General features: G+C 36.8%; 2 protein-coding genes across 2 annotated transcripts in view; both read right to left on the bottom strand.

Moving 5' to 3' along the window:
• DYNLRB1 (dynein, light chain, roadblock-type 1) overlaps positions 1–4,088 on the bottom strand; it is a 17,676-nt gene extending 13,588 nt beyond the window's left edge. The window contains exon 1 of the mRNA XM_010854875.1: positions 3,989–4,088. Coding sequence (XP_010853177.1) covers positions 3,989–3,991 — 3 coding nt within the window. The 5' untranslated portion in view covers positions 3,992–4,088. The remainder of the gene's footprint in view (positions 1–3,988) is intronic.
• Positions 4,089–9,123: 5,035 nt separating this feature from the next.
• Positions 9,124–24,791, bottom strand: part of ITCH (itchy E3 ubiquitin protein ligase) — a 98,916-nt gene continuing 83,248 nt past the window's right edge. The window contains exons 20-23 of the mRNA XM_010854874.1: positions 18,925–19,029; positions 16,851–16,947; positions 12,928–13,000; positions 9,124–10,620 (exon numbers count right to left, since the gene is read on the bottom strand). Coding sequence (XP_010853176.1) covers positions 10,521–10,620; positions 12,928–13,000; positions 16,851–16,947; positions 18,925–19,029 — 375 coding nt within the window. The 3' untranslated portion in view covers positions 9,124–10,520. The remainder of the gene's footprint in view (positions 10,621–12,927; positions 13,001–16,850; positions 16,948–18,924; positions 19,030–24,791) is intronic.

The raw sequence follows: 24,791 nt of genomic DNA, 5'->3' as shown, positions 1-24,791 counted from the left end.
CAGGTTCAATGCACGGTACTGGATGCTTGGGGCTGGTGCACTGGGACGACCCAGAGGGATGGTATGGGGAGGGAGGAGGGAGGAGGGTTCAGGATGGGGAACACGTGTATACCTGTGGCGGATTCATTTCGATATTTGGCAAAACCAATACAATATTGTAAAGTTTAAAAATAAAATTAAATTAAAAAAAAAAAAAGAAAGAAAGAAAACAAATGATGCCAAAAACACAGGAGCAGCCACAGCAACATTAGCAGACGCAAGAGGAATCCCAGCCAGGCATTCAAGTCATGCCACCTTTGTCTCTAAAGTCTGTTATCCCTGCAGTGCTAGCCGACTGGTACCAGATATATCTAAGTGAATATGTAGCCCCTCGGGGTTGGCTCACATCTCCAAATTCCTGCCTTGCTCCTAGAAAGAGCCTGGCTGGGATCCTCAGCACCCCGAGTCTTTATTTCTATTAACATGGGAGTCTGCACCAGAGAAGGGACCAGGCTCCTGGGTTCTCTAATTTCTAGGTGCATGCTGCTGACAGGCCAAAAAACACTCCACACAAATAAAAAAACAAGTAGCAGTAAAACTCCAGGATTATTCGTTGGTTTGGCACGGGAGGGATAACCATTGAAGCAAATGATTCACAAAGAAACTGTGACCAATGTGATGACCAAGTATAAAAAAGTTTTACTTTCTATTAAACAAAAACAAATTACAAGGAGGGGACAACATCTGCATCAAATACAACAGACAAAAGAGTAATTTCAAAACATCACACAGAATGATTAAGAAAAACAGCAAGTCTCCAAAAATTAAGTGGGCAAAAAGGATAAGAGGAGAAAATATACCTCAGAGAAACCACAAACACAAGAAAAATGTTCAACGTTCCCTGTAAATAAAGACATGAAAATTACAGCAATGCCGAGGTTATGTTTTTGAACGTTGGCAGTTATTACGGCAAAACTGGTACAAAGGCAGTAAGACCTTTTGGGAAAGCTACAGGACAGCACTATTATGAGAACCGTATGTGCTGAGCCCCTTGCTTCAAATTCTTTGAGAATTTCTCCTAAGGAAATAATCTAATAAATGTGGGGGAAAAAAAGAAAGATAAACAAACTACACATTCAGAGACATTCATCACAGCGCTATCTCTATTAGTGAAGAACTAGACGCAACCCAAATGTATACTGGGGGAATGCTTTGGCAAATTATGATAAAAATATTTCATTGATTATTATGTAGTCACTAAAAATCATTCATTACAAAGAGAGATAGCAACAAAGTTATATGTCTTTGGGTATTAAAACAAACAGAAACAAAAAACTAGCAGGTATATCTTGAATGTGAATACATGAACAAAGAGGAAGGAGAATGTACGAAGATGAAAATACTTGTGTGGCGGAGTAAAACTGGGTGCTAATTACAGCCGATTTTTATATCACCAGCGTAAAGGGCAATTTGTCATTTTCTACCAAAATGTTCATGGGGTCGCAAAGAGTCGGACATGACGGAGCGACTCACACACCTCCCCCCAAAATGTTAAAATGCGCACGCCAGAGAATCACTGCTACACAACGCTACATAAACAGGAGCATGAGTGGACACAGGAAAAAAAAAAACAGTACTGCAGCATCGTCTGGAGTGAAAAACTGTTCACCATCTAAATGGATACAATGCAACGGAATAGGAAAACTGCCCTATAAAAGGATAAAATAGACTTGTATGTATCAACATGAAAAATATTTGGCATTTTTTAATGAACAAAGTTAAAAAATGAGATTATACATATAACCTAAAGTAAGCTTGTGTGTGTGCTTGCTTAGTCATGTCCAACTCTTTCCGACCCCACGGACTATAGCCCGCCAGGCTCCTCTGTCCATGAAATTGCTACTCCGAGGGATCCTCCCAACCCAGGAATCGAATCCTTGTCTCTTGCACTGGCTTAATATGTATAAATACACAAGTTCCAATTTCATGTAATAAACATGTTATATACAAATGTGCTTATGCACTAAACAAATCTGGAAGAAGACGTATCCAACTGTCAACAGTGATCAGCAAAGGGGAGTGAGATGGGGACTACATACACTTTTCTAAGTTACATATTTCGGTAATGCTTGAATTTGTTAAAACATGCATCTAAAGTATGTTTTGCTTTTATGAATATAAATACACAATAGCATGGTATAGGTTGCAGGAAGCTCTGATTCGTGTAAGAAAAAGGTGTCTCATATATATATATATATGAAAAGCTATGACAAACCTAGAGAAAGCTATGACATAGTTAGAAAACCTAGACGTTGCTAGAAAAGCTGACAAACCTAGACAGCATGTTAAAAAGCAGAGACACTACTTTGCCAACAAAGGTCCATCTACTCAAAACTATGGTTTTTCCAGTAGTCATGTATGGATGTGAGAGTTGGACTATAAGGAAAGCTGAGCACCGAATAATTGATGCTTTTGAACTGTGGTGCTGGAAAAGACTCTTGAGAGTCCCTTGGACTGCAAGAAGATCAAACAAGTCAATCCTGAAGGAAATCAGTCCTGAATATTCATTGGGAGGACTGATGCTGAAGCTGAAACTCCAATACTTTGGCCACCTGATGCAAAGAACTGACTCTTTGGAAAAGACCCTGATGCTGGCAAAGATTGAAGGCAGGAGGAGAGGGGGACAAGAGAGGATGAAATGGTTGGATGGCATCACCGACTCAATGGACATGAGTTTGAGCAAGCTCCAGGAGTTGGTGATGGACAGAGAAGCCTGGTGTGCTACAGTCCATGGGGTCACAAAGAGTCCGACACGACTGAGCAACTGAACTGATATATACATAAAGATATAATAAAACAAACTAACAGTGTTTGTTTCTGAAGGAGACCTAGGTTGGGGGGTCACAGTCGGGTGGGAAATCTATTTTTCACTTATATCTTCTCAGATTTTCTTTCTGTGTGTAAGATTTATCTGTTAAAAGTTAATTTATTTTTTTACAGTTTACAAAGTGATGTGAAAGATGAAGTTACTTCCTCTATACTATAAACTAGCTAACTTTATAAAGCAAAGTACATTGCTAAACTATATAGAGGAAAAACTGAAGAGAAAAAGACTAATGGTAATATACCTAATCATAAGTCGTTACTTAACTCCAGATCATGGCATTGTTTCTTATTCCTTTTCCATTTTTCTTATAGTCTTTAAATACTTATATAAGATTTTTAAAAACCATTCACAGGTTTTAATGTGGGAACGGTTTTAAACCTGATTTAAAGGTCTTCTCAAAGTTGGGAGGATTAAAAACACAAGAAAACAAACCTGTAAAGTCGTAATGAGCCCACAGTTCCAGCCAGTAGGGCAAGAACCCCAAGGGTGGATCCCGCTCGTTTCTGACTCATGCATCATGTCCCAGCGGCTCGAAAGAATCACGGGGACACAAAGGCAGCAATCAAGACTCTAGGGTTCAAATCCACCTCCGCCATTTCCTGGGGCAAGACACTTAGCTTCACTGGGTTTTAGATTCCAAGTATGTAAAACGGAGATAATGGGTGTACCCACTTATCTATGTACGTACACCTACATAGTTATGGGGTGTACCTACATGTAGGTATGGGGAGGCGTTTAGCAGAGCCAGACACGAATTAAGCTTCCTGTAAATGTAATCATTACAGTTATAGTCGCGCAACAAGGTCCAGGATGCTAGGATGCAGGGGTTTGTGGGCAGGCCTCTCCACCTCCGTCCACCCTGAGCCTAGGCCTAAACAATTGCTTCCGGTCAAGGGACTGCCGGATCCGGTGGCCCCGCCTCAGTCCCTTCTGAGTCTGAAGGCCCGCGCCGCCCCAGTTCCGCCCTCCAAACTGCTCGGGCCCGGCCCCGCCCAGCCCCACGGATGCCCAGCCAGGCGCTCAGAGCCGTCCCCGGAGGATGGAAGGGCAGTCTCAGGGTGGTGGAAAGTCGTGCTCGGCCACCTCCCGGGCGCCTGCCACAAGCTCCCGGCGGACACTCACCATCTCGAACCGATCCGGTAGCTCCGCGTCGCCGGCCCTCAGCCCGGTCCCGCAGCCTTTCTGCGCCTGCGCACAACTCCCTGTCAAGGCGGACAGCCTCGGTAGCCTATCAGAAACCAGCGTAGGACGGCGGGGCGGGCGGGTAGGCGGGTCTTAGTTAGCTCCCTCAGGGCTCGAGGGGAATTTGCCTTATGCAGTCAGAAAGTGAACGGCAAGAGCGCAAAGGAGAAAATTCCGAACTCCCACTGTGCCGAAAAGACGCTGGTTCGCGTTGTTGGAAGAGGCTTTCAACCCTCAACCGAAGTCTTGAGTTGGCTCTGGGTGGAGGGTGATTAGCGATTCTGAAGGCGAGGACTGGGGGTGCTGAGGCCTGTGCTCTCAGGTTGAGGCAAAAACAAGGCGCGAAGCCCAGATGCTCTAAAAACGCTAGAAAACCTGGAGTTCGGTCTGGAGTCAAGCGTCCTTGGGGGTCTCCAGAGCGACTCACTTGGGAATATTCCATGCAGGCTCTGAGAAGTGGTCAAGGCTAGCCTGGCAGTCTGCATACTTTGAATCCCCGTGTTCCCTTGGAGAAGCCATTTTACATTTCTGTGCTCCCTCACCTTCCTGGAGCCCTGTGTTGTTCCCTCCGTCACAAAACTGTGTTCTCTTGCAGGAAATGATTTACTAATTAGTGAACCTCGTGCCACGTTACTGGGCTGACACCCTCCCTAACTCCAGTAGACTCAGTTTAGTGTCTTCTCGTCACTGGAGCTTGCTGGGTTTCAACACAGATGATCTAGCTCCCAAATTTCTTTTCACCGTAGTCTCAGTTGGGGAGGACTTGGTTCTCTTTCCATGGGCGTCTGCACGTTAACAGGACTAAATGTAGTTGACTTTACAATGAGTAAACCTGGCAGCCACCGTGTTAATCAGAGTGTCCAGGTTAACATAGCTGGAAACAGGACATATTCATACGTGCCCTTTGATACCATGCACCAAGGGCACGCCACCTCCGGTTTTGTTTTTTTTTTCCACAAAAACCCATGGCCTTAACTATGAGAAAATATTAAACTTGAGGGGCATTCTACAATGTGCCCGGAAATACTCTTCAAAAAAAACCAAGGTCATGAAAGACTAGGAACGAATGAGGAACTGTCACAGATTGGACGAGACTGAGAAAAACACTGGTGGAAAAACTGGTGACAGCTGTATAAAGGTTTGAAAAGTTTAGTATAAAAGTTGTTATTTTATTGATGGTCAAGTTTTTATAATTGTACCAAGTTATATGGGATGTTAACATTAGGGAAAGCCTGGGTGAAGGGTTGTGCAGGAGTTCTCTGTACTGTTTTTGCAACAGTTCTGTAAATCTGAAATCATTTCAATGTAAAGTTTTTTTAAAAAAGGATTGGACACAAAGAAATGGTTATTGAATGCGGGAAACATTAGAAAATTGTTTAGCAAGGGGAAGAAGGATACAGTGACTGGACCCCAAGATAAGCACAGGAGTATCATCATCTTACATATGGTGAACCAGACTGAAGGGTGAATGAATTGAACAAGATCATAATCATAAAAGCAGGAAAAAAAAAAAAAAAAGAGTATGGCCTATAGTTCATGTGACTGGCTGGAGCCAGAGTAAGAATTGAGGAGGCGTTGGAAGGAACTGGAAGGAGTTAAGGCTTTGAGTGATAGGCTTTGAGTTTTGGAATTAATATTCTGTGGAATGGAGGAACCACTGCGGAGAACTACTTGAGACTTAAGTCTTCCACAGATCTTTCTGAGGCAGCACAAACGGACTGGGAGAATGAAATGACAAGTTGCTACAGTCAATGAGGGTAGGGATGAAGGATGTGGGCTGTGGCAATGGGGGCAGCTCTGAAAGAAATGATTCTCAAGTTTTGGAGATGGACTTAACAGATTAGATGGTCTTCTAATTGAAGACCAATTAGATGGAACTAGTTATGGAAGACTCCCAGACTTGCTGTTAAGTAGAAGTATAGCAAAATGTTTAAGCACACAGTCTTTGGAGTCAGACAGTCCTGGATTCCAACTTGTACTCTTGCCATGTAACAGCTAAGGACACTTGTAGCTTCTCAATCATCTTGAACCTATTTTCTGTAAAACAGAGATGATCATTCGTCTATGAAAGTGACCAGGAACACTAAATGACAGTGCATGTTACATATCTGAGTGTTTGGGATATAGTAATAAATGCTGAGAGTTGTCCTGGAGTAAGTGAATAGAGGTGTGATACTGGTTGCTAGGACAGACAAGACAAACAGAAGAGGTCTGAATTAGAAATGAGGAAAGTAACAGCATGGTTGTTTTCACTTATCTGCAGGAGTAACTAAAAATTTTCAAGGTCCCTTCCTTGTGCGTTGCTTTGAGGAAACCCTGATGCTCACAGCATCTTTGCCCAATGGGCATGGGGGACCAATACTGTCCTTCCTAGGTCTCCACTTAAGACCTGAAAGATTCCCATGGATCCTCCCCTTCAGTGTCCTGACCACAAAGAAGCTTTACAGACACATGGAAACTGACCAATGAAATGAGCTGGGAGTGACAGCAGTTTCTGTTCTGGAGTTCTACAACATGAGATCCTCTTCCTAGAAGTCCAGAGACTAGCAGCCAGTCAGCCACAGCTGAGTCCCAGTTTGATGCTTTGAAGAGTTTGGTGCTGGAAAGCCAAATGTTCAGTAAAAATAACTACTTATTTTCCCAGGGAGGATTTCCTCATGCTGGGGGAAACACGTCTTCCCTCTTTTCCTTAGCAACGGCGAAACTAGAGCTTCCTAGCTGCTTATATAGGACAGATTAAAGACGATAAGGTCTACTTTGAAGGATTTCCAAGGAACCTGTCTTTCAGTCACTGCTAGATCACCATATTAAAAAAAAAAAAAAAACCCACTTCCCTTAGCGTCTTTCCACTGGGTCAATTTTAAATCACAGAATGACCACTTGGTTTCCTAATAAGAAAAAGTCTTGTTAGCTAGCTGGTGATTCTCTATTGAGCACCCATGGCTGAGATCCTGTCTTAGGGCACCCTTAGTTGTGCCAGAAAAGTAGACATCTTCATCTTGGTTCTCTTCAACACAGGCACCAAATCCAGTCTCACCCGAGTCTTTCTAGTTTTTCTCCCATCTACTTCAAGCACAGACAGGCAGTAACTTGCCCATGTACAAAAGCAGAGGGGGAGAAATCTATACATCCTGGTCACATAAAAGGCCTCCCTGCAGGTGGGAAAAACTTTATTCAAGACTAATATCAAAGTGTACAAAGGAAGGACCAGAAAGTTTAATTGTAAACAGTCTTACATCTTTTAGGAAACACAAGTGAGGGAGCCCACTGCAGGACCTCTGTAACAGCACTTGACTCCCTATATGGTACTTGTAGAGTTACCTGAGTATTTGAAATTACAATTTAAGAAAACAAAGGAACTCCAATACAATAATATACAATCCAGTGCTGCTATTCCATTTTTGGTTAACAAAAGCATAGCATATATACAAATAATTCTGAAAGCAACTAAAAAAAAAAAAAATGCGGGGGGGCTGGAGATGCCAACAATATTAAATAGATGTAGTTAACTTAAAGGAATTTAAAAGGATGGATTTACATCCAAAACAAGGAGGGATATAAAAACATAAGTCTAATTCCATAAGTCATCCCTAGTAACATTTCAAGTTATTAACCAGGTAAATAAAAAATTGGCAGAGTGGGCCTAATTGACATAGTTGATTTAGGATGAACCTCTATGAGCTGGTGAGTCATGTTTCACTAAAATTTCTGATGAAATGACACTGGTATGTCAATCTCTTGATGAAAAATTAGTACCCGAACTTTTAAATAGAGTTATTGTAAGTCTTATGAAATTAAAATTCTCCTGCACTCTGATTTAAGATCATAAAAGCCAGAGCAAGAATTCATTATTATGAGCTGCTGGACCAGTTTTAAATCAATCTATTTGATAAAACAAGTAAGGTCCTTCCCTCCTCACCCAGGCTATGTGAAACGCTGCCTTCCCCAACCTCCCAAAAGAGCAGAAGAATAATAATAAGGCAATTGCTCATTTTACTTTGTTTTTATTTCAACATAACATGCAGTAAAAAAATTAACAGGATTTATTAGCATTTACAATGCTTACAAAGAAAAAGGACTCTAAAAGCAATTTAGTTCAGATTTAAGAAATCACTCTAATTAAACACTTACAATAAATCTATTTCCAAATGATCAGTTTGGACCAAAATTTAAGATAGCATTTGGTAGATATTTATGTCTGCTGTCTATCTGCAGTATTTTTATATAACCTCTGATTCTTGGGATATCCAGCCCCCATTTTCCTAACACAGCAGGGAAAGACATATACAGGTGGCCATTTAAATTAAAGGAAGAAATGGAGTAAGGGAGATCCCAGGCTGCAAAAATATATACAAGCATTTACCTTTTCCAGAACTAAACATTTCTTCCATAAAAATATTAATAGCCAAGCCCTATAGAACTAGGGCCGGGACTACTTCATATATAACTATTCTGTATTTTAAAAATATAGGGCAGAAAGCCTTTTGGATGATATTTATACATTTTCGCACAATATTTCTAGGTCCCTAAATGAATCATCAAGCATGTAGAACAAAAAAGTCTACTTTCTTACATTATCTCTTAATTTAATCTCATAAATCTCTAGTAAATATTGTAGGTAACTACATTTCAATATGAGCATTCACCTCAATAGGAAGTCTTTATAGAAGGTTTAATCTCCATAGCCATATATTACCAAAGTTCAGACATATAACGAATGGGTAGTTGGCAGACATTCGCTCTGTAAGACAAAGCAATAGTGTTTTTTGCCCCCCACCAACAAAAAGGCAGAGTCACTTTGAAAACTAGGGCTTTTAGAGACCTTAGTACATTTCCTAGACTATGTAGAATAAAATCAAAATAAAGATAGGACTGGGGGGAGCCCAATCTCTCCCTTCACACTAACGACTTCTGGATGAGGCAACCCTTTCACTCACATGTCTGCTTTATGATGGCAGTGTTTTAGAATACAGATATACAAGTTAAAAAATGTTTTTGTCATTGTTTCAAGATAAGAGTAGTTAGGGACAAAACCCCCCATTTCCTTTCCAAATAGAACAGGGGTTTGCTATTTGCTTATTTTTGGCTCAATGTTACTTTTTCATGCTATGCTACTGAAACCTGCCAAAGTCCCTATTTCATGAGATATTAGGTTATGAGTTCAGTTATGATAGGCACTCAGCTGGCTTAGGCTTTCTCCACTGTCCTCTGACAGCAGTCATCTTGCTAAGTCTAAGCAGGCTAAGTTAAAAAAAATTACCACAGAGAAGGTCAAAGTGCATTAATCAGTTACTAACAGAGCAATCTAATGTTAAATAGTCATGGGAAAAACCTGTTAAAATTGTTAGACGTGAACAGAAAATTCAAATCAGGACAAGACAGAATGGAAGTAACTATTATAACATTTGTCAGATAAATTGTCAATCTGTGAAGTTTTAATTCACACAGACAATACATTTCTGTGGTTACTAGAAATGTATTGCTGTAAATGCATTTACTCACTTTTTTAACCAGTACCACAGCTCTTCCTCCCTAATGAAAATGAAAATGATTTTATAGATATTTTCATTGACCTCTACTTGGATTAGAAAGCACTCTAATTTGAACTCCTTAGCAGGAGTTAAATGTAACTGGAATTGTTGGATTATGATAAAATTTAAAGATGGAATTGATATACAGGAACACATAAAAACTGTCAATGGCCTTCGATAAAGTCACCCAAATTAATTTCAAAAATTGGCTAACTTTTTTTTTTCTCTACAGTGAAGGCAGCATAGTGTCAGTATTGTTTGTCAAGTTTAGTATTTGCGAGGCAATTAAAACAATCAAGTTTCTAAGTGAAGTCATTTGCAGACCGGGACCAACTTCTCCACAAAACTACTTTGTGGAGAGATACAAGAGTCTAGCATCTCTTTTCTAGGGATAACATCAAATGATGCATGGATTTCATGCTCCGAAAAGGAAAAACAACAGTCAGGCCAGGCTGAAAGAAGAGGGAGAGCACAAGCCGGAAGTTTGCTCACAACCCCAGAAGCTGGGCTGTTTTAAACAAATACCTCTTTCCATGAGGCTTAATAGGTAGATCCTACATATTTTAGTTACCATGGAAATTCCCTGCATATTTTCAGAATCTCTAAAAGAAAAAAAACCTAAGTGAGACTTCTGAGACACAAATTTTTTGTTAAGGAAACAATCTAGTGGAATAAGACAAAGGCAGATTTCATTGCTGTGTTAATCTCATGGTAAGTAAGGTTTATGACTAAGTCATTTGCAGATCTGATTTCTGAAAACACTGAGAAGAAACCCAGAATCACTGGGAGATAAATCTCAATGATAACATTAATTTACTTACACTCAAGATAACTCTCTAAACAGTCACAGTCCAATTTTACAAGTGTGCAATAGGCAAAGAAGGAAAAGGACAAACGTTGCAAATAAATTCTTGTCCTTTGGTGGTGCAGGCTCTCAGAATTCACTCTTGTCCAAAGCCTTCTGTTTCTTCAATAGCAAATAACAGCTTTTCCTTCAGTTGCTCATAGCTCTTGTAGGGTGGCAGGTCCAGGCGGTTAAAACTAAAAGTAAGAATTGTTACCTTGAGAAAAGGATATATACTAACAATGGTTTCAAAGCCAGGCAAAATTAGGTTGAAATCTCAGCTCCATCACTGGGCCCTTGGGCACCTGTTTTATTTTTTTACTTTTCCAAGTCTGTTTTTTTTCTTTGGTAAAATGAAAGTTAACAGTACTTACCTCTCAGGATTCAATAAAGAAGAAATAAGCATATATAGCATAGTACCAGATGCTCAATAGGTACGCAGTAAAATGCCAGACCTCTTAAACTTTCCCATTTACTCTATAATCAAACATGGTCAGCAAACGTTTGCTGTTTGGGCTAGATGGTAAATATTAATACTTTAGGCTTTGTGAGTCATAGGTCTCTTATCAAAAGGTTTTAAATATACCCCATTAACAATAAAAATATTTTCTGCTCTCATATCTAATATGCTGGTCCTACTGACTTTCTTTTATTCTTAACTATGAATTTTAAAAGGTATCTTCTAATTTGGGGGCATATTAAGGACACTTTCACAAGGTAACAGGCAGTGAATCTGCCCTAAAGCCTTGGCCTTCTGCTATAGTTTTAGGATAAGGTGCAGGTGGACACTTGGCGGGCTTCCCAGGTGGCTCAGTTGCAAAAAAGCTGCCTGCCAATGCAGGAGACACAGGTTCGATCCCTGGGTGGGTCGGGAAGATACCCTGGAGGAGGAAATGGCAACCCACTCTAGTATTCTTCCTGGGAAAATTTCATGAACAAAAGAGGCTAGAAGGCTACAGTAAATCCATGGGATCACAAAGTGTCAGTCATGACTGAGCACTCACTCAACAGATATTTGGTAACAGAAGAAATAATGTTTCCACAAAGGGAAAATAAATTTAGTTATAGAAATGAACAAATAAAAACATGGAACTTGAAAAAGTAATGAGACTAGTTTTCATGCATGACTGAGATAAGCTATTCACAATAATGTAATGGCACAGTGTGTTCCAAGTTTAAAAAAAGTGACAAAAGGTCAAATCAAAATACATGTGTACAATTTGAGTGTAAGACAATCAACTGTATCTCGATATACTAGCAATGAATAATCTTAAGTGAAATTAAGAAAATAATTCCATTTATAATAGTTTCTTAAAGAATAAAATACTTAGGAATAAATTTTTCAGAAGAAAAGCAGGACTTACGTAATAAAAACTACAAAACACTGTTGAAATACATCAGACATCTAAATAAAGGGAAAGACACCTGATATTCATGAGTCAGAAGACAATACTGTTAGGATGGCAATACTCCCCCAAACTAACTAATCAATTTGTATCAAAATCCCAGCTGATCTCTTTGCAGAATTGGACAAGCTGATCCTACAATTCATATGGAAATCCAAAGGACCCAGAAGAGCAGAAACAATCTTGAAAAAAGTTGGAGAATGCATATCTAATATCAAAACTTACTGAAAAGATATAATAATCAACAAAATGTTACTGTCACTGTGAACAAATATTATAGATCAATGGAAAAGAAGTGAGAATTCAAAAATAAACCCATGTATTTATGGTCAACTGATTCTTCAACAAACATGCCAAGCTGTTTTAAAAAGTCGTATTAATGAAAATACAGAAGAGCACACAAGAGAGCATAAAAAGGGCAGATAGGAAAAATACACAAATGTCCAGCAAGGTCTATATATGACTACTGAAATGTCTCACAAAATAAAGTGCAGATATTGTTGGCATTACATTGAATTCCAACATTTTGTATTTAAGATTAGGGTTTTTAGTTTTGTACATTTTTGGTAATGTGGTTAAACTACATTTATAATAAGAAAACATTATTTCTGTCACTGTGCTAAGAGTCCCTCTCTATAGCTACCTAGATTTGATTTCTTCCTCTGCCTACAGAGAAATGTTAAAGTGTTTTCTAAATATCACATTTCAAAAAAAAAAATGCAGTGGTGAGAAAAGGGATTAACTGTAAATTGGTAACAGAGATTGTTTTGGGGTGACAGAAATACTCTAAAACTGGATTGTAGTGATGGTTACTTCTTTGAAAATCTACTAAATATTACTAGATTAAAATGGGTAATTTTTTTGTTACATAAATTATGTCACTAAAGCTGTTAAAAATAATTCAATACCATGGAGAAAATATTTCATTTCTAATTTGTAACATGCTTTAGTATATACAAGATAAGTGAGAAAAGGATATTTTCTACACTTTTTAAAATTTTTATTTTGGAGAAGAGTTGATTAACATTGTTGTGTTAGTTTCAGGTGAATAGTAAAGAGTTTCAGTTATACATAAACACTCTTTCTGATTTTACTTACCAGGTATGACTTCTAGGCAACCAATTTTCTTTCCCGACTTTTTCAATGCAGAACTTCTGTGGCCCATTGCTCCCTAAAATATAGTGAAATCATCAACAGCTTGATAGTGTAATGGTTCTCAAATTGCTATCCCCAATTCAGCTGTATCAGCATCACCAGGGAACTTAACGAATCACAAATACACAGGCCCCAACTGAACTGAATCAAAAATTCTAGGGGTGAGGCTCAGCAACAATATTTTAACAAGCTTCCAGATGATTCTGATGAGTACTCAATTTGAGAACCATATTGTTAATGCATGCTAAGGAGGAGAAAATGCAGTTTCATCTACACCCCTTAGCTAGAACACCAGAATGCTGTAATTAATAATATCTCACATTACAAGGCATAAAAAGTTTAATTTCAATTTTAAACAGGGAAACTAAAACTCACTGTCTTATAAAATTTGATTTAAATAGAAAACTGTGAAAACTTTAGAAAATGTAAACTACCTAATGAATTCAATAGGTCCTGTAGGGTGTGCCCTGACACACTTTTTACCCAATTCTTGCCTCTCATTTATCTCGAGTCGGCTGTTAATGGTTATCTTTTAGTACTGGTTTTCTCAAAACATCACTGCTGCCCCTCAGCAGCATTTATTGGTGGTCACAATTGGAAGTACTACTGGACTTCTGAATAAGACAGCGCCAGGCACACTTAATGTTCTGCCATGTGTAAAATAAGTCAAGCCAAAGAATTTTCTCATGTTCCACCTGACTAAACACAATACAAATATAAATTGGTAGTACTTTTGCATCTACTAACACTGAAGTGTTTTCTTAAGTAGTTATGTGAAAAGCCCAGTATGGTCATTATGAAACAGGATAGCTAAAATAATAATTAAGCTTGAAATTATTAGTTTATGTACTGCACATTCTCTAAATATATTGTAACATTTCTAGCCACACAGATGACAAGTTTAATAGTGCTAATTAGTATATAACAGTAGAGTCTGGATTTCTTTTTTTTTTTTTTTTTGATGATCTCATGAATCTTTATTTATAAAATTGGGAGGAATACTGGATTTGATCCACAGCTGCAGTATGCCAGACCTGTTTAAGGAGTTCATAATTCTTTTGGTTTCTTATTATTCAGTATATATACCTATTAGCTTCCCTGGAAATAATTTCTGCAGGTCAATGAATATCTACTATAACATGATTAGAAAGCAAAATGATGTATCAGTTCAGTTCAGTCACTCAGTCGTGTCCGACTGTCTGCAACTCCATGGACTGCAGCATGCCAGGCTTCCCTGTCCACCGCCAACTGCCAGAGCCCGCCCAAACTCATGTCCATTGAGTCAGTGATGCCCTCCAACCATTGCATCCTTTATCATCCACCTCTCCTCCTGCCTTCAGTCCTTCCCAATATCAGGATATTTTCCAGTGAGGCAGTTCTTTGCATTTCTTTTGGATTTCTTTTAATAGACTGAATCAAATATCAAAATAGAGAAATATGAAATGAAGGATTCACAGTGAATTTCAATGATAAAGGCTATTTGACAAATAATACCAGTTACCCTGGATGTTTTCTAAAATTTTATGGACTTGTAAGACATCATTTGTAAACATAAACTGAAATTTTAGGCTGTCTATTGTTTTCAATCTTACTGACAACTACCCCTAAACCAAACAACCTTCATATAGACTCCGCACGTTTATTCCTATTTTTCAACCTATTTCAACTTTAAAAAGGTCTGAGGTCTTTTAAATATCAGAGCCTTGGCTTATACTGGAATTCCATGATTAGACATTATACTTTAAGTTCTACCTCATTTTTCCTCTACTTTAATCAGCTATATTTTGGCAGGTATATTATCCTTATTTCATTTAGGCTATTTCCCTCTTTCTCTTACACGTATTTTTTTTGTCTATTATTTTTTACCTTTTCTATCTGTTCTTTCATATTTCAGTAATTCTTATACACAAAGAGCTTCTGACCTTCTCTTAGATCAGCTCATTTAAACAGGAACAACTTTTTGTGTCTTCTAACAGTTTCCCAGATATACATGTACTGAAATAAATATAATTTCTTCATAAATCACTTAAAAACTTCTAGATATTACAGTTAGTGTTATGTTCATGTATTTTTGGGAGGTTGTAGATACATTTCATATCTACCAACTTCATTATATAATATTAAAGATATGTTACAAAAATGGGATATTAGACCTGTTAAGGTCAAGATCCACCAGATTTAATTATTATATACTTTACTCTTACAACTTTATTTTCCTATACTGGGTGGAAGGGAGGTTAAACTAATTGTCCTCTAAAATTTGATGAATCACAATTTCACTGTCTTCCAAAAGTATCCTTCTGTATTGCTTCAGACTACTCCACCCAATCCTAATATTATTTCTAAGAGCAGACCTAGTTCTTATTTTTTTAATAATCAAGTTCCCAGTTTTTATTGAGAAACTTGTAGCAATTTTTTTCTTCCTTTTAGTCACTATTCCTTAACCTCTCCAAACCCCAACATGGTCTCTCTCTTTCAAACTAGAGAGCATTCTCAAAGGTGCCCCTCTCCAAAAATGTACTTAGAAATTATCCTTTTTGAGACTTCTTTCTCTGGAGCACTAGATAAAAACTTCCCTTCTATATTGCTTCGGAGAGACTAAAATATTTTTCTTTTTTACTCCCTGGCCTCTCCTCTGCCTCTAGGGTAGTTCTATCTCAACCCTAAATACAGATGTTTTTAAGCATCAGCTCTCTATTCTTTGTATTCTATTTCTGCACAAGCCCATCCATTCTCACAGCTTCACTGCTCTTATGAGCCTACTTTCTCTAACTCTTACCTCTAAACTCAACACCTATAAAACTGTCCTCTCATTGAAATTTTCTACTTGGTTGTCTGACAGTCACCTTACACTTAGCAGATTCCTTACACTTCACAACTTCTCCATGTTGCATAAAATGTAAGCATTCTTCCTTTATATTTAATCTTCTAATCAAGTCTTATTTCTACCTTTGGAACTCCTCTTATTTCTACTTTTTCCATCTCTATTTTCTCTCTTAAGATCAGTTTTTTATCATAGCTCTAATGGTTTCTTCCTATTTCCACGCTTTTCTATTTGCATGCTATACTATCAAGTCTTCTAAAACGCAGCTTCAACAAATTCTATCTTCAAAAAGCTCCCAGAGCTTCCAAAACCCTAAGTAATGTCCAAATTCTTTTGGTCTGGTTTTTAAAGTCTTGAACTGGTTCAACATACTATCCAAAATCGTCTACTTGATCTACTTATGTCTTTACCTTTTGGCCATGCCACAGGGCACGTGGGCTCCTAGTCCCCCGGACAGTGATCGTACCCGCGTCCCTTGTGTGGGCAGTGCTGAGTCTTCACCACTGGACTGCCAGGGAGTCACCTACTTGATTCTTTAATTCTGACTCTCTTTTTCCAGCAGACTTAAGGATTCCAACTTCTATCTTCCCATGCTACTTGCATATTGTTAGTGTTAAATAAAGACCTGAATTTACTTATTATTTAATCACAAAATATTCTTATAGTCATTCATTTCTAAACAACATATAATTTAATCAGTGACTATTATGTGACAGGTAATAGAAATAAAAAGATGGAAGATATGGATCTATATCTCAAGCAGCTCCAGGTATAACAGGGAAGAGTGGTAAATAAGTCATTAAAATATAATACAAACAATAGTGCCTGGCTCACAGGAAACACTGAAATGTTTGCCAAATGAATGAAAAATGTGGAGTCTAGGCTAAGAATTAAACATTTTTGAGAGAAGGATTACAAAGTGATTTAAAAGTTGACACAAATCCTGGTTAACTATATCTAATTAAGAAAATAGCTATACTTTGTTATTTCTGATATACTGTATACACATTAGGGTAACAGCAGCGTGATCCTGTAGACATACCCATGAGGTCAGCAAATCCTCCAACTGGCAGTCGGCAGGTCCCAGTAACAAACTGCAAAAGTCGCATTCTCTTCTCATTATCGATTTCTTTAACAAACTGTTAAAAGCACATTTAAAGAGATACATAGGTCATATGCGTTTAGAATACTAAACAAAAAAGGAAAAAAAGATCATTTCATATCTTAGTTGAACTGCGAGGGTTAGATGCACCAGAAAATGCACCTATCACCGTGGGTGGTAGGCCTTCTCCCTGCTTGTCAAAAGCCCCACTCATCAGCCCCCTCCACCAACACCAATCCTAGTACCACAAGCTTATAGGTAAAGAGAAGAGTGCCCTGGGCTCGAGAGCACCCTACTCGTGCAGCCTCAAGGTCAGCTCTTCTAGGGCACCCCTCCTTTTACCCCTAGATCTGCCTGTCCAACAGACATACATGTGGTTACAAAGGATGCAGAGTTTGAGTTAGAACAGACTTTTTGGTTTTATGAACAAATGAAATTAAGCTCACAAATTCTGACCTGGATATATCCCAGGAATGTTCTTCTTTCAATGTTCTTTATGTTTTGGTGTAGCTATGTGTTGCCAGAATTATGTGGTTTTTAACTCCTACAACCCTGACTCAAAGCATTAAGTTTCTAGAGAATGCTTTCTAGCCTGCAGCACAAGAATTTTGGCTCAGCCAAATTTTTTGTAAAGAATTTTTATCTTACTGTACTAACTTATAGAAGCTTGGTCATTTCAGCTTGAGTTTTTTTCTAATTTATTTTTAATTGAAGGATAATTACAATATTGTATTGGTTTCTGGCATACATCAACATGGATCATCCAGAAGTATACAAATGTCCCTTCCCTTCTTATGAGGTTCTTTACATAAAAAGCAGGCATTAAAAAAAAACTTTTTTTTTTACTGTGGTTAAATATATATAAAATAAAAATTTACCATTTTAAGTATACAATTCAATGACACTAAACATATTCACACTGTTGTGTAACCATTGCCACCATTTCCAGAACTTTAGTTTACCAAACAAAAACTCATTTCTTTAAACTTACCTCCTTGCTTCTGCCTTCTCCCCTGTCCTTGGTAAACTCTATTCTACTTTCTGTCTCTATAAATTTGCTTATTCTAGATACTTCATGTAAGTGGAATCATACAATATTTGTCCTTTTGTGGCTGTCTTATTTCACTTAGCATTATATCCTTAAGGTTCACCCATGCTATAGCCTGTGTTAGAATTTCCTTTCTAACGTTGGACAATATTGCATTGTATGTACATACCACATTTTGTTTATCCAATCATCTGTTGATGGACATTTTAAGTTGCTTCCACCTTTTGGCTAATATAGATAATGCTGATTATGAACATAGTTATATGATAAGTATCTGAGTTCCTGCCTTAAATTCTTTTGGGTATGACCAAAAGAATATATTGTTGAACCATAAGGTAATTCTATGTTTAACATTTTGAGGACCCACCAAACTGTTTTCCATAGTGGTATACCATTTTATATTGTCACCAGCAATGTAGGAGGAATCCCAATTTCTCCACATCCTTACCAAGGATGAATAACTTTCATTTTTTTTTAATAACACCTTAAATGGGTGTTATTAAACACCTTAATGGGTGTACATCTCACTTTCATTTTGATTTGCACTTTTCTAATGATTAGTGAGCAATTTTTCAGATACTTATAGAAGAAATTTTTGAGGAGACACCATTATGATTCCAAACCAAGGGCCTCTAAGTTCTAAACATTAAATAATTCTTAATGAGATATGAATAATTAATGAAAATCATAGTTCAGACAATTCTATATAATCCTCAAAGCATTTAGATCAAATACAGGGGAATGTTATTATCTGGCGTTATCTTATTCTCTAGGCGAAGGTGCAAGGCGTGTGTTGCTTACTTGGCAATAGTCAAAGAATGCTGTATTCACTTATTACAATGCATAGAATGGAATGAGGACCCTGAACATACTGGTACATTTTATTCTATGACTCATTTCCATATGTGGTAAGCATTTTCTACAAAGTTATGGTTTATCTTCCAAAAGAAAGAAACTGAGACAAACCTGCCAAAACCACATGATTTGTTTACTTGTCCTGGTATAGTGACGGTAGATGGCATGTCTTTGCCAATCATTCAAATCAATCTCTTGCATCCCACATAAAAGAACCTTTAGGGATAAAAAAGACAAATAGTTTCTTTAGGTAAATGTACAACCTATATAAAAATACTAAACATAGATAAGGCTAATATTAAACGATTTTCAAAAATTAATCAGGAGGCTTTAGCTAAAAATGTGTGTGTCAAGAATTTCATCAAAATTTTAGCTATATTACTTATAAAAGTTGAGTTTCCATGTTTGGTACAATATATACACATATTCAGGTGAATAAGTTCCTCACTGGGCAGAGGTTCTAATATCTTTGGCAAAATTTTATATTTTTGGATAAATTATAGACTTTTAACTACTGGGGATTCTTCAGAAACATACTGCCAGAACAAAAAAATATTACTGCCATTGGAAAGATAGTGAAGTGAGTTGAAAACAGATACGTGAAAGCATTATTTACCAGCATGCTTCAGAGGAAAGGAGAACTCATTACCTCTAATTCCTTTGCATCGAAGTACTGTAAATACTGCTGGGGAAGAATTTCATTAAAGCCCTCAAAGAAAGCTTGTGTCTGTTCTTCAACACCACGAGACAATCTCCATTCAGCTACCATTCTGGTAAATAATTATAAAAAAAGATGATGAGGAAGTTTAGATTTTACCTTTAAATTTTGAGTATAAAAATAATTTTTAAAAACTTTATTATGAAGAGTGTCAAATACATATGAGTAAAATAAATGAACCCTATGTACAGATATCTCAGCTTCAAGACAATACCAATCTTATTTCATTATGCTTCTATCCATACCCTAGACAGCATGTAATTTCATCTGAAACAAGTATTTGAGTATATATTTCTATTAGTCTTTTTTAAAAAAACAAACTATATTTCTATCATCACACAAAAAAGGTAACAATAATTCCTTTACATCAAATATTCAATGCTCAACTTCTACTGATTGACTCAAATTTTTGGACATACTGACTGTATCAGATTCAATTTTCTTCAAATTTTCATCTACAAAGACACATATCAATATGAACAGTCAAAATCACACCAAATAAAAAACTTTCTGCTTTGTTACAGAATGATTTTAATGAGCAAACAAACATATTTTAGGCATTTGATTACTTGATGACAATTTCAGACAACACAAGTTCTAAAGTTTATTAAACTCTGAAATTTTGGAAAATAGCAATGTTGGTTGTATTGGACTAATCTCCCTGGTGATTATAATTACAAACACTGGGCAAATTATAGATATCAAATGTCTGAAGGCATCAGAGAGAAACCAAAGGCAGGCAGAAACTGGTGGGGACAAGATTCTTGAAGGAGGCTGGCACTCTGGAGCAGAGCCACATTTACTACACTTTTCCTCTGAGGGCACTGACCAGTTTACAAAGAGCACAGGAAAATGAAACTCAAATTAAAAGCAACGGTATCACTGGGCTGTGGAGATATAAGGTTAACAGCTTAAAGCTGCCAAAGCAGCTACAGAAAAATCCCTGAAAGAAAAAAGACAGAGGGTGTTCTGAAATCTGTACTTCAAATACACTTCAAATCCTTAACTGACTCCTAAATACACATGTGCAAAATGATGAGATGCCAGGGAACCCTGTCCAGTGAACAACTGGAGAGTTAAAGACCCAATCAGAAATTTTGGTAGTCACCTAGTGCTGTAGAGACAGAATTTAAATTTAATTCTCACAAGTTATATGGAAAATACCTGGGCTTTCCACTGTAAGGACTATGGAACCATATTCTAAGGAATAAAGAATATGTTTTAGGATTAAAAGCAAAATGGAAATACAGGAGCTCTAGCAAGCATCCACAAAATGAATGTGATCTGTCCTTAACTTTTTGTCAAAACAAAACTCAATATACTTCAAAGAAAAAAAAAAGAATTCAGAGTCTCTACCATGTATTATCCATAATGAAAAAATGACTGCATGTGCAAAGAAGCTGAAAAATGTGACTCAAAAGAGAAAAAAGTCCATAAATAGTAACTGGGAAAACTGATAGCTCAAATGTTTAAGTTAGTAAATACTTTAAAAAAACTAGTAAAATGTGTTAAATAATTTAGAGGACAAGATGGACAAACTGTATGAAGAGATGAAGATTCTCAACACAGAAACTCTTGAAAGAACCAAATGGAAATTTAAGAATATCTGAAATGAAAATTTAATTGGATGAGTTTAAGAGCACTGTATTCAAAGACAAATCAATCAAAATGGCCCAAACTGAATCACAGAGAAAATGAAAAAAATACAAACACCACCTGGGATAATATCAAAGGTTAAATATACATGTAACTGAAGTCTCTGAAGTATGAAAGAAGGAACCAAAGGAAAAGGAACATCTATAGAAAGAACAAAAATTTTCCGTAACTGCTAAAATGGCATCAATCACAAGAAGCTTACAAAATGCCAGAAAGGATAAATATAAAAGCAATCACAATTAGATACATCAGAATAAAAATGCTTAAAAAACAAAATCTTTTAAAAGCCAGAGAAGAAAGCATATACTTCATCCAGAAAATAAAAACAATGGCTCACATCAACAAAAACAGAAGCCAATAATGGAATAACACCATTGAAAGAAAGTGCTAAAAAAAACACAAAACTACAAACCTAGAATTCTAAATCGAGTGAAAATATCCTTCAAATATTGAAGGTGACATACAAGTATTTTCGGATAAAAGCTGAGACAATTCACTGCCAGCAAGCACACATTAACAGAAATGGTGAAGGAAGTTTTTAAAGCTGAAGGGAAATGATCCCAGGTGAAAAAAAATGTAACTGCAGAAAGAAATGAAGAAAACTAGAAATGGTAATGTGAGTAAATATAAAAGACTACTATTCCTTAATTTCTTTTAAAATATATTGATTTCTTAAAGCAAGAAAATAGTATTACGGGGTTATAAACATCAGAAATACAATGATAAAAATAGCACAAATGGCTGAAGTGAGATAAAATTATACTATTATGAGCCTCTTATATTAGTATATTAGTACAATGTTACACATATGAATATAGCAGTATAAAATTAATTAAAAAGTGGTAAGTTAAGGATGTATATTTTCATTAGAACAATCATTAAAAAATTAAAGAGGTACAGTGAAGAAAAACACCAAAGATATACGAAAAGAAAACTAGAAATTATTAATACAAAGGACGGCAGGAAAGGAGGAACAAAAGAAATTGGGAAAAAGAAGAAACAAATAGCAAGGTGGCAAACTTAAGTCCAATCATGTCAGTAACAACATTCAACTTAAATGTACTAATTGCAATTAAAAATAAAGATTATCAGACTGGATAAAAATAATAAGACCTAAGAATATTCTGCTTATAAGAAACATACTTTAAACAGAAAGACAAAGGATTGAAAATAAAGCATAGAGGAAGATATGTCATGCAAATATTAATCACAAGAAAGCTGGAGAGGATATTTTAATATTTGAAAAGTAGAAAAACAGGCAAGAGATCCAGAAGCAGGAATTCAAGCAGCAGCAGTTATATGAAATCTCACCCATATCTGACAGAACTGTTGCTAAGAATATGTGAGTGAACTAATAACTCGAGACTAAAAGTATGAAAGCAAAGCATAAGAGAATACACTAAGAAAATCATTTTACTTAAAAATTTTACCTGATCTTTCAATATTCCCCACAAAAACATCTGCATATAAAATTGAGATTGTTTTCAATGCCATGATGTTAGACAGCATAGTAGTTACAGAACTGGTATTTAAAAGGGTGAGCCAACACTGCTTCTACCCTTCAAACTTTCACTTCTGGAGAAAAACTGAAAGGTCTATCTGTTCAAATTTCTTTTCTGTTACTTTATAAATCTTCATATTTCTGGTTACACTGAAAAATACCATAAAGGGGAGATGAAACTCGTCAACATCCACTAGACTAATTCTTTGTAAGGCTTACAGTTTGAATTAACCTTCATGGTAGTCCCTCTACCCTGCTGCCTCCTCAAGAATCCATCCTACCTTTCACGTGCTTTACTGTCAGACTTGTTACAAAGAAATTTATACTGTCTATTGAACTTAGTCCTTAATTTCTTGTCACCTGGCTTCTATATCTACCACTGGGCTATAGTTCTAACTGTTATAAGGATTATCGTAACTTACTAGCCACCACATTGTGTAAAGGTTCATTTTCCTTGACTTCTGAAGTACAGGACATGGCAAAGGGGCTACTAATCCTGAGCTTCCTGACGGAACCACACACTATGGCAACTCTATTCACCATTTGTGACTTGTGCTTTCCATCCTGTACATTGCTTCCAAGAACTTTTGCTCTATTTCTACATAACTGAATGCTTCCCAAACATCAAGTCTCAAATTAACTATCATCAGATTCCAGTTCCATGATTATAACGAGATAAAGCAATGTCTCCTATAGTATTTGTTCCTCTCAATGTACTTACAAGATAGGAAGTGGTGAATTGTGTCCTTAATAACATACAATCAGGTCTGATAATAATTAGTATAAAGACAAATAATACTTTTTGAAATACTGTATACTAGTACATATATACTCCAACAGAAAGGCTAAAAACCATGCCAAAAAGAGCATTCTCTCTTACCTGATATATTCCTCTTTATTTTCTTCTGTTACAAGAATATTGCCACCATTGGGTTTCAAATCATGACTCTTGATTTCACCTAAGATTTCTTTATCAACGGAGAAATACATTTCCAAACCACACTCCTCAATATTGTTTTCTCTGCCCAAATGAAAGTAACACTGTTACACTAATTTAATCATTTAAGGTTCTTTTTTAAAACTAAAGGACTATGTTCTTCAGTAATTAATGTTTTAGTCACTAAGTCTTGTCCAACTCTTCTGCGACATCATGGATTACAGCCTGCCAGTCTCCTCTATCCATGGGATTCTCCAGGCAAGAATACTGGAGTGGGGTGCCAATTCATTCTCCAGGGGATCTTCCCAACTCAGGGGTCAAATCCTTGTCTTCCTGCATAGGCAGGTGGATTCTTTACCACTGAGCCACCTGGGAAGCAATATGTTCTTCAACAATTATTGTTAAACTGTAACATCAGAATAACAAAGCTGGAACATGATGCTCTAATAGTCATATTTTGCCTAACATTTTTGGGTATATTTCTATAAAAATAATCAATCATACTGAATAATGAGACAGATATAACGTAAATCATGTAAATTCAGTAAACCAATTACATGCTTACAGTCTGAATACATTGCCAACACTATAATGAAAGCATACAGACTAGAGACTTCCCTGGTGGTCCAGTGGCTAAGACTTCAATGGAGAGGGCCCAGGTTCAATCCCTGGTCCGGGGAACTAGATCCCACATGCTGCAACTAAAAGATCCCGCATGCCCCAAAGAAGACCAAAGATCCCGTGTGCCACAACTGAGACCCAGCAAAGCCAAAGAAATACTTTTTTAAAAAGAAAACATATAGATTATATTTTGATAATTAAAAGGAAACAAACTTACTTAACCCAGATGAGAGAATTGTAAAATTCTGGATCAATCGATTCTAAATCCTTCAGTCCAACTGGTTTATTCAAGATACGCTTATAGAATGGCAAAGAAAAACCTGTGTCTATGAATTTCCCATGGAACAGAGCCTATGCAAGAAGAAAACAATCCATAATTTTATAACAGTCAGTACTTCAGAATGTTAAGATGAGTTCTTCAGTTAAAAGACAAATAAAACAAACTCCCCATCATACAATCTATTATGGAATATTTCTAGGAAAAGGGAAGATATAAGAACCCAATCTTAAGACATGTCAGTGATGAGAAAATTTCAAACGAGAAA

Source organism: Bison bison, unplaced genomic scaffold (genome assembly GCF_000754665.1).
Source record: "Bison bison bison isolate TAMUID 2011002044 unplaced genomic scaffold, Bison_UMD1.0 scf7180017864352, whole genome shotgun sequence".
Lineage (NCBI taxonomy): Eukaryota > Metazoa > Chordata > Mammalia > Artiodactyla > Bovidae > Bison > Bison bison.
This window is presented reverse-complemented; position numbering and strand designations above follow the sequence as displayed.